At 41.6% G+C, this 10,457-nt stretch overlaps 1 protein-coding gene across 2 annotated transcripts; it reads right to left on the reverse strand.

The window, feature by feature from the left end:
* Positions 1-3,672: 3,672 nt before the first annotated feature.
* Positions 3,673-10,442, reverse strand: PFN4 (profilin family member 4). 2 transcript variants are annotated; one of them, XM_035000451.1, is made up of 5 exons: positions 10,371-10,442; positions 9,612-9,740; positions 9,061-9,198; positions 7,691-7,796; positions 3,673-4,390 (listed from the first exon to the last, which is right to left on the reverse strand). In XM_035000451.1, the coding sequence occupies exons 2-5, from the start codon at positions 9,726-9,728 to the stop codon at positions 4,362-4,364; spliced, it is 390 nt and encodes a 129-aa protein (XP_034856342.1). In that variant the 5' UTR covers positions 9,729-9,740; positions 10,371-10,442; the 3' UTR covers positions 3,673-4,361. The 2 variants fall into 2 exon arrangements, with proteins under 2 accessions (XP_034856342.1, XP_034856341.1); XM_035000450.1 differs by lacking the exon at positions 10,371-10,442 and having other exon boundaries at positions 9,612-10,065.
* Between the last annotated feature and the right edge of the window lie 15 nt (positions 10,443-10,457).

Consider the following 10,457-nt stretch of genomic DNA (forward strand, 5'->3'; position numbering starts at 1 on the left):
TTTTAAATGTATCAAGTAGAATCTAGATTTCAGAGCAATTTGATATTTATGATCATCCACTAAAAATGTGCAAAACAGTTCTTTAACAGTTGGAAGTTTTTCTTTTTCTTTTCTTTTTTTTAAAATATTTTATTTATTTATTTGAGAGAGAGAGAGAGAAACAGCATGAGAGGAGAGCGGGTCAGAGGGAGAAGCAGGCTCCCCGCTGAGCTGGGAGCCCGATGTGGGACTCGATGTGGGACTCGATCCCAGGACTCTGGGATAATGACCTGAGCCGAAGGCAGTCGCTTAACCAACTGAGCCACCCAGGCGCCCTAACAGTTGGAAGTTTTTAAATGTCATTCTTCTTCTAGTACTCATATTGTCATTCTGTTTTTCTCATAAAATTATATACTGCTGTATTTTATGCTTTATTGATCATTCTTATCTGGAACAAAAATGTGTACAAAAACTGACTCTAATTTAAAAAGTTATTTCCTGTGACCACAGGGCTCTAAATGTTCAGTTTCTTTTTTTTTTTTTTTTTAAAGATTTTATTTATTTATTTGACAGAGAGAGACACAGCGAGAGAGGGAACACAAGCAGGGGGAGTAGAAGAGGGAGAAGCAGGTTTCCTGCAGAGCAGGGAGCCTGATGCGGGGCTCGATCCCAGGACCCTGGGATCATGACCTGAGCCGAAGGCAGACGCTTAACGACTGAGCCACCCAGGCGCCCCTAAATGTTCAGTTTCATCTGGATTTTATTATCATTACAATATTCTTGATCCACAATTGATCAAAACATTATTTTGAATTTTATATTATTTTATATTATTTTAAAATAAATTATATATTATAATATATAATTTATATATTATAAAATATTATATTTTATATTATTTATTTTAAATATTAATAATTATTGAACATGAAAAGTAAGATTTTATTGGAAAGATAGCTCTTAATGGCCATTGGTGGGGTTGAATTTTTCCAAGTAATTATGTCTGTGGATGAATATTCCTCATTGCTAGAATGAGACTGGAATCAACATTAATTCTCTTCCTATTTTTCATTTTTATAGACAAGCTCTGAGGAACCTAATTTACATAAATTAGATGGGGAAAGAAAAATTTCATTATAGGAATGTCAGCCAATTCTCTGAATACCTCTGTGTTATATGATTAAAAACTATATAATGATCTATCATCAAAAATTATTTTCAGGGTGCCTGGGTGGCTGAGTTAGTTAAACGTCTGTCTTTGGCTTAGATCATGATCTCAGGATCCTGGGATTGAGCCCCGCATCGGACTCCCTGCTCCACGAGAAGCCTGCTTCTCCCTCTCCCTGAAGCTTGTGCTCTCTCTCTCGCTATCTCTCTCTCTCTCTCAAATAAATAAATAAAATCTTAAAAAAAAATTATTTTCAATGATCTATTAGCTGGCAACTTAATTAGGTCTTTCTTCAGTTTTGTTGAAAGCAAAGACTTGGGAATCACTCAACCTGTTAAGGATTTGTTATCCAGCCGTTAAGTGTCGTTAGGGTCTTAGCTTCTGGGATCATAAAAGCTTCATGAAGATTTATCAAATGATTATCAATTATATCTGCTATTTTTTCACTTAGAGACACCTTGTTTAAATTGATATACTCACAAAGGATTCAGAAAGTAAAAATGTTAATTTCAATACACTTTTGCTAAGACAATTTTTAAAAATCAAGTCCTTCTACCTTATCATATACTTCAAATATATTTTCATTAACATCTGGAAGCTGCAGACTTAATTATGAAAAACATCTGTGACATTCTTATTGGCAAAGCCAGTCCTCATTGTTAAATAATCAGCCAAATAAAATTACTTCCTATCAGAGAAGGTTTCTCATTTTTCAATCCAAGTAATCATGTTAATACAGGGGTGCCTGGGTGGCTCAGTTGTTAAGCGTCTGCCTTTGGCTCAGGTCATGATCCCAGGGTCCTGGGATTGAGCCCCGCATCGGGGCAGGGGACCTGCTTCTCCCTCTCCCACATCCCCTGCTTGTGTTCCCTCTCTCACTGTGTCTCTCTCTGTCAAATAAATAAATAAAATCTTAAAAAAAAATCATGTTAATACATGTCCTATGACAATCATCTTGCTTCTGAATTTTAAGAAATATAGATAGGTAAGACATAGACCCTTCCTCTCCAAGACAAATGATATAAAGATTTTCACTATTTCTCACTAATGCTCCTTTTACTTTATTCTCATGGATCTCTCCTTCATATATGATGTAATTTTTGACAACAGAGGATGGATTTTAAAACATTAAAAAATATTTAAGAGTTTTCCTTTCCTCACACACTGCAGGTTTTGCACTCCAAGCCAAGCATCGCAGTAAGATTGGGGCTGGATGAGAGTACACCTTTCTTTTGTATCCTGGGGGAAGGGAGCTTGGGGAGGGGAGGTGGGAAGCAAAGCTGACAGGACTCCTCAGTCTCAGCAGCTTTAGGCAAGTACATATGGAAATTGAAGATCTGGGAAAAAAATCAATTGCTTCAATCCATTCGCACCTGTGTGTCCGTTCTAAAGTCTTTGTGGACCACCAGGACACAAATCTCCCTCATTTGGAGACCCCTGATGTTTCAGATGATCATCGGGTCCCTGGGCAACTCTGCAGGAATTCAGTGGCTACCACCAAAGGGTCACTTTTGTGGATCTCTCTGAATAGCTGGATATAGTTGGAACTTTGTGATGAGAATTATAGGAAGTAACTGGACAGATGTGCATAGGGGGGCTCCAGACAGAGGGGCATTTGCCTTGAGGAGGTTTATAAAAAGGGCCCCATGAGGCTCCCAGCAGTGCAGTGGGTATGTGTCCAGGAAAGGCTGGCTGACCAGCTGGTGAGCAGGCAAGAGGCTTCATGATGGCCTATAGCACTTTAGAGATTACTTTAGAGTCAGACCTTCTGCCTTAGAGGCTCAAAACCCAGCTTGACAGCATGTGGAGAGTGAGTATATAATCCACATGACTAAGTTATAAAGTCTAGATGTCAATGTGCTTATTTACAAGGAGAAACCATTTGCATGAGGACTGATGCCAAAATCTATAGGCAGATCTACATGGAAAGCCCCAGATAGCATGTTTTTGGAATTCAGAAAATTATACCTTGTTGCTTGATAATGTCAAGAACTGCAAGAGGTCTAAGACTTGATGACAGTGGTGTAAAGTGTTCCCTTTTCAGAGACACCTGAGAGTGTACCAACCAGGTTGGCCTGGAGTTGCCACTAAGGGAAAGAAAGATGTATCATGCCCAGAAATGATCAGGGTGGAATCCTGAATTTTCAAAATAGGTTCTATAGCTCCCCACCCTTATTGTCCTGATCATCCCACAGGAGGTGACCAAGAGGAGATGAACCTTTTCTGGAGAAGGTTGCATTCATTAACCATACTAAGTTGTGTGGACTAGGAGGAAGTCAAGGAGATAAAGTCAAAAATCTTCTTGAGTTGAGGGGCACCTGGGTGGCTCAGTCGTTAAGCGTCTGCCTTCGGCTCAGGTCATGATCCCAGGGTCCTGGGATCAAGCCCTGCATCGGGCTCCCTGCTCAGCGGGAAGCCTGCTTCTCTCTCTCCCACTCCCCCTGCTTGTGTTCCCTCTCTCACTGTGTCTCTCTGTCAAATAAATAAATAAAATCTTTAAAAAAAAAAAATCTTCTTGAGTTGATTCTTAAAAAAATTCTTTTGAGTTGACTTTTGAAAGGTCTTCCCAATGTTCAACAAATCAGATGTCTGCAGATGGTGGGGAGTGTGGAATGTCCAATAAATACCTTGATTAGTGGCCCAAAGTGTGGCCTTTGTGTTGCCCTTCTCCCCAAGTGCTACAGGGGTGATGTGGACCAGATGGATGTCACACATGTAGTGAGCTGCATTACAGCTCTGAGTTCAGGGAACTTACCTCTTTTATAGCAAGCAGTAAGAAAGTTTGCTCTTTGTTCTGAAGGGAGGCATTACTTCGTTGTTCAAGGTTGCTTTCTGCAAAATCACCCTGAGAAATGGTCTGGATGAAGAGTTGTTAGAGCCTTGCATTCTTGGCATACCCAGCAAGATGCATGGGAGTACAAGACACTCATGGGGGAGTCTCTCAACAGATATGCCCTGGGCAGTGATCAGGTTGGTCACACTCATGTCAATGGCCAACATTTAAAAAAACAAACAAAAAAAACAAGTAAAGCTTATCAAAGAATTCCAATTAAAGAAGAGGATCTCTTGAAATAAGAAAAATTGCTCCCTTAACTCATTCTTCCTTTTTAGTATCTTCTTCCTAGTGTTTTCAACCACAAAATAAGGCATGACTTTTTCTTTAGGATCTATTTCCTAAAATAATAAAAGCTGTCTTTCATAGTCCTCTGATGACTTAATTTCCTTTTCTTCTTAGATATTCTCCTGAAAGGAAACAGAACATGGTTATTATCTGTGAGCAACAAATTATCACCACAACATGCTTCATTATATTTATTCCACAGACATTGGGAGTGACTACCACATGCTAGATACTGGAGATACAAGGATGACTGGATAGTTAAGACCCAGTCCCTGCTCTCAAAGATATATATATCTCCTAGAATTTTTTTTTAAAGATTTTATTTATTTATTTGACAGAGAGAGACACAGCGAGAGAGGGAACACAAGCAGGGGAAGTGGGAGAGGGAGAAGCAGGCTTCCTGTGGAGCATGGAGCCTGATGGGGGGCTCGATCCCAGGACCCTGAGGTCATGACCTGAGCCGAATGCAGACACTCAATGCCTGAGCCACCCAGGCACCCCTCTCCTAGAATCTTTCATAATAAAACATTTTTAAATAGTCAAAATTCTTTATTTCCCAAATTTTCTGTAATTATCATGTAGAATTTTTTGACAGAGAAAAATATAATTATGAGAAAAACAAGTGAAGGAAACAGAAGTAATGAGACAAGTAACTGGCTCCTAAGTAGGTTTCAGCCTCAAACATCCCTCATGAGAATCCAACCACTTCCAAGATTAGCCTAGCCCTTCTTCGAACGTGGGATTTTAGTAGCATGAGTCCAGCTATCTCCTTCAAACTAGTACACATTCTTTGGAGTCTTTTGTGGTCCTAAACAAGAATCTCAACCTTTACTGCCAGCCACAGAATCTACTTTACAGTGGTCAGGCAACTTCCCTGGTCTCCACAGGAGACTAGGGGAATTAGCCCTGGGCCCTAGCTGATAGGATAGAACCTGGCCTCTTGACAGCCTAATTGCCCATTTTCCTAGCCTCATTTTCTGTATACCTTTAATTAGATAATTAGCCCCACTCTACAGGTCTCCATTTTGTCTTCCTGCTCCAGCCCTAGTCTACTGAAACCGAACCTCCCTCAAATTTTGACACCTGCTCAGAAAAGGTCCTTGGTATTGCAATTGCCTATTTCTCCCGGATTGGAATTCACTCCTATTAGATGCTTCAAAGTTGTGTCCTGTCCAGGCTCCATCCTGGTTACTCTTAGAATACCTCATTGCCAGCTACATAGCATGGTTTATGACACTCCATGACAGGAAACTGTAACAACTGGGAAGGTCTGTGCATACATACATTTGTGTGTGTATGTGTGTATTTTTTCTGTACTTAATTTCTCAGTTAATTTTTTAAGATTCATTTCTCTTGGGGCACCTGGGTGGCTCAGTCGTTAAGCGTCTGCCTTCGGCTCAGGTCACGATCCCAGAGTCCTGGGATCGAGCCCCGCATCGGGCTCCCTGCTCAGCGGGAGGCCTGCTTCTCCCTCTCCCACTCCCCCTGCTTGTGTTCCCTCTCTCGCTGTGTCTCTCTCTGTCATATAAATAAAATCTTTAAAAAAAAAAAAAAGATTCATTTCTCTGGAGCCTTCCCTGATTCTGCTAGGCAGAGGTCACTCATTTGTTTGTTCATCGAACATGTATTAATTGCCTACTCAACAGAAGACACTGTCTTAGGTACTGGAGATAGGAGATTAAGACACAATTCTTATCTTCTAGGGGCTCACAATCCAGGTAAACAAAGAACTCTAGTGGCTCTAATAATAAAAAAGAACTCTAATAATAAAGGTATGCATAAAATACGTAGCATAGTGGAGAGGAGCTCAAGATCTCCCTTGTGTCTTCAGTGATGATCGAGAATTTGACAACTAGGGGCTCCTGGGTGGCTCAGTCGATTAAGCATTTGCTTTCGGCTCAGGTCGTGATCTCAGGGTCCTGGGATCGAATCCCTCATCAGGCTCCCTGCTCAGCAGGGAGTCTGCTTCTCCTTCTATCTTTCCCCCCTGCTCATGATCTCTCTCTCTCTCTCTCTCAAATAAATAAATAAAATCTTAAAAAAAAAAAAGAATTTGACAACTGGATGTGAAAGGGCAGGGACAGAAAGCACTATTTTGGGCAGACAGGACAGCATGTATAGAGGAATGGAAGGTAGAGACTATATCTGTTTACAGTTTTGATTTTCTTGCTTATTAGGATAGTATAGCACACGTGGTAGATCATCACTGAATATGTGTTGAAAGAATGAAAGAACAGATGCTTTCCTCAGTAGTAGTAGAGGCTTCTACTCTCTCAAAGGAGTGTTTAAGCAACTCCAGCAATTTTTTCTTTTTTTTAGGAATTTAAGTTTACATTAAAAAATCTAAACACAAACATAATTTATCGTTCATTAAACTCAACTTTCATAGATATAATTTCCCATTTAGTCCTACATTAGATCTTCATTAAAAAACATAAAGACATGGAAGGGGAATGCAGTAGACCCCAAAAAGGTAACTGCCAGGCTCAGTAATTTCTTTTCCTGTAAAGGGTCCTTTACATAGGGTGACTCCCCAGCAGCTATATTTCTGTTTGTTTGTTTTTTATTTTTTTTATTTTTTACCCTGCTGCTTCCTCACCCCTAGCCCCTCAATAGCTGACTGATAAAGAGGTAAACCATATGACCCAAGGCTTGTCAGATCAGGGTCTTTTTTTTTTCTTAAGATTTTATTTATTTATTTGACCGGGAGAGAGACAGCGAGAGAGGGAACAAGCAGGGGAGTGGGAGAGGGAGAAGCAGGCTTCTTGCTGAGCAGGGTGCCTGACACGGGGCTCGATTCCAGGACCCTGGGATCATGACCTTAAGCTGATGCTTAACGACTGAGCCACCCAGGTGCCCCCAAATCAGGGTCTTAAAAGAAATTAAGAGGGGTGCCTGGGTGGCTCAGTCGTTAAGCGTCTGCCTTCAGCTCAGGTCATGATCCCAGGGTCTGGGATCGAGCCCCACATCGGGCTCCCTGCTCCACGGGAAGCCCGCTTCTCCCTCTCCCACTCCCCCTGCTTGTGTTCCCTCTCTTGCTGTATCTCTCTCTGTCAAATAAATAAAATCTTTAAAAAGTAAAAAAAAAAAAAAAAAAGAAAGAAAGAAACTAAGAGGCAGGATGTGAGACTTGGCCATGATACCAGCCAGGAATGGAGGCTTTGCAATGGGACAGAACAAAGCTGACCATCTTAGAAACAGAGACTAGAGAAGCATTCTAGCAGTATTCTTGTCCCTGGAGTCCATTTTCACTGTGGCTCAGTTGCACTCCCTTGTTCCAGTGAATCTATAAGTAACCCCAGTATCCTTTTAATAAATTCCTCTCTTCTGCCCTAGGTGGTTTGTATTGGCTCTCAGTTACTGGCAGTCAGAAGGTCTGACTACCATAGGGAACAAAAACAGGCATGGGGAGACAAACTTACCCAGCTTCTCTGTGGCTTCCACACAAACACTAGGATACATGCCTTCAGTGTAAGTTGCCACCAGAAGATACAGATGGGTCTTCACAACAACCACACCAGTGTTTTCCTGGATAAGAGTAAAACAGAATGTCCTTCTTTTGGTTCTAGTCACAGGACTAGCAGTTACACTCCAGCCACAATTTGTGCCATTTCTTTACTTCCATACACTCATATCTAGTTCTGGACTCTTCACTCTTTTCCACTAATTTAGTTGTCTTTGCTCAAAAAATTTCAGACTTGTAATAACAGCATGTGTATTTTGAAAAAGTTCCCCAACTGATTGTAATATACCCCTATCCCATTGAGAACGACTGATTTAATAGGGGCACCTGGGTGGCTCCTGGATGACTCAGTCCATGAAGTGTCTGCCTTGAGCTCAGGTCATGATCCCAGAGTCCTGGGATGGAGCCCTGTGTCAGGCTCCCTGCTCAGTGGGAGTCCAGCAGGAGTCTGCTTCTCCTTCTCCTCCCTGCTCATGCTCTCTCTATCTCTGTGTCTCTCTCTCTCAAATAAATAAATAAAATCTTTTTAAAAAATGAGAAGGTAATACATTTTGGAATTGGACAGCTTTGGGCTTGAATCCCAGAACCTTCATTTTCTGCTGCATGACTAAGGGAGAGTTATTTAACCTTGTGAACTCTCAGTTTCCTTGGTCCAGTAAAATGAGGCTATTTACTTTATAAGGCAGATGAAGTGTGCTTAACCCATAAGATAGGGCATCCAGTAAATGTGAATTTCATCTCCTTATTTCCTTATAAGCAACAGAGAGCCAAGAGAGGTTTTAAGCAAAAGAATGTTATCTTTTTTTTTTTTTTCTTTTTTAAAAGGAGGAGGGTGTAGAGTATGGAGTAGTTAAAAGAGATACTTCAGGCAAATTTCAGTTGATAGATTCTGGAATGAATGTTTCTCAACTAGGCTCTCTGTACTTTCTTTTACATATGTCTTCTTAGCATTAGACTGCTGTCTCAGATATTGCCACTGTAGTAATGGGCTTAGATTGTTTTACAAATGGGATCAGGAGGGACACAGCAAATTCTTTTTTTTTTTATTTTTTAATTTTTTTATTTTTAAAGATTTTATTTATTTATTTGACAGAGAGAGACACAGCGAGAGAGGGAACACAAGCAGGGGGAGTGGGAGAGGGAGAAGCAGGCTTCCCGCAGAGCAGGGAGCCCGATGCAGGACTCGATCCCAGGACCCTGGGATTATGACCTGAGCCGAAGGCAGACGCTTAACGACTGAGCCACCCAGGCGCCCGGACACAGCAAATTCTAATAAAATTCTTTTCTTAAGGTTTTTAACCTAGCTGTCTTCAAATCTTGAACACTCACATTCTTAGCATAAAGAGAATAGTCATCTGCCCGGATACATTTGTAGTCCTTTTCCTTGAAATACAATCCTTCTCTTCTGGTTTGCAAAGGGTTCTTGGCGAATCCATTCACAAGTGTTCGGACATCACCAGGCATTATCTGCAGAAGTTAAATAGAGTAGGAGTGGGCAAACTATGGCAGGCTGGCCAAATTTGGCCCACTGTCTGTTTTTGTAGTCCTGCAAGCTAAGAATAGCTTTTACATTTTTAAGTCATTGGGAAAAAACAATAGAATAATATTTTGTGATATGTAAAAATTGCATGAAATTCACATTTCAGTGTTCATAAATAAAGATTTGTTGGAACATAGTCACACGCATTCTTTTATGTATTGTCTATGCCCGTTTTCCCACTAAAACTGCATAGTAGCTGTGTAGTTGTGACCCAGGCCATATAGCCCAGAAATATTTACTATGAAAATATTTACTATGAAAAAGTTTGAAAATGTTTGTAAAATGTTTGTTAAAGAAAAAGTTTGTTAAAATGCTTATGCCCAAACTTGCTTTTCCTTACACTAAATCCTGGTGATGCTACACACAAGCTTCGTTCTTGGAGTTTGATGAGGGCTGCACTGTCCACATGCTTTGTTCCCAGGAGGGTATCTAACAGTAAGTTCTGCAAATGGCTCATGCTCCCTCAGCTCTGAAAAGGGGAACTACAGTTGAAACGATTCACTCTGACTAGCTTCAAAAAGGCCCGCGAATACAAATCTCCCTAAAACACTTTGGACAGTTTTCAGCGCGTGCACTTTGGAAGTAGTGAAAATAGTGGTCCATCATCTAATACCCACCAATACTCAAAGAGGAAAATAGAATTATAGAAAATCACAGTTCACACAGGAGGTTATTGAATTTGGAAAATCACTGCTCACAATTTTCAAGTTATACCAATGGTTCGCATCAGAATCACCTGAGATTATAAACCAAAACCCAAACACCTGCGGGATGCAGAGCCACTTATCTAAGTAAACAAGGGTAAATGAGATCAGCTGGTCCTTATCCCCCCCCCCCCCCCCGCCGCCCCGCATCAGCGCGAACTACGGGCACTGATACCGAGGACTAAATACACCTTCAGTGCATTTAAAGCGGGCTTTTCCCCACGTTTTCTTGGGCCGTCCTCATAAGGACAACCTCCACAAACACTCGTCCTTAAGGCAGGCGCCCTTTCCGGCCACTCCCTGCGCAGTGGTTTAGCCCACGGGGGCGGGGGGGCGGTTCCCTGAAGAGGGACTGGAGGCGAGGGAGGGGGGTCGTGTTGGCTGGGAAAGCTCACAGAGGGCTTGGGGGAGGGCGATGGCCCAGGCGGGAGCAGAAGGAACAGGACGCTCCGGGAAGGAGCGCTTCGCTGGGCCAACGGAGG

This window comes from Mirounga leonina, unplaced genomic scaffold, assembly GCF_011800145.1.
Source record: "Mirounga leonina isolate KUSES-001 unplaced genomic scaffold, KU_Mleo_1.0 Mir_125, whole genome shotgun sequence".
Lineage (NCBI taxonomy): Eukaryota > Metazoa > Chordata > Mammalia > Carnivora > Phocidae > Mirounga > Mirounga leonina.

Excerpts from the sequence above, each read along its gene's own strand:
- PFN4 (XM_035000451.1), bottom strand. The coding sequence starts at position 9,728 with ATGAGCCATTTGCAGAACTTACTGTTAGATACCCTCCTGGGAACAAAG. Across the intron at positions 9,199-9,611 it reads TAGCATCACCAGGATTTAGT|ATAATGCCTGGTGATGTCCG; the intron begins GTAAGGAAAAGC and ends TAACTTCTGCAG. Across the intron at positions 4,391-7,690 it reads GGAAGCCACAGAGAAGCTGG|GAGAATATCTAAGAAGAAAA; the intron begins GTAAGTTTGTCT and ends GTTTCCTTTCAG.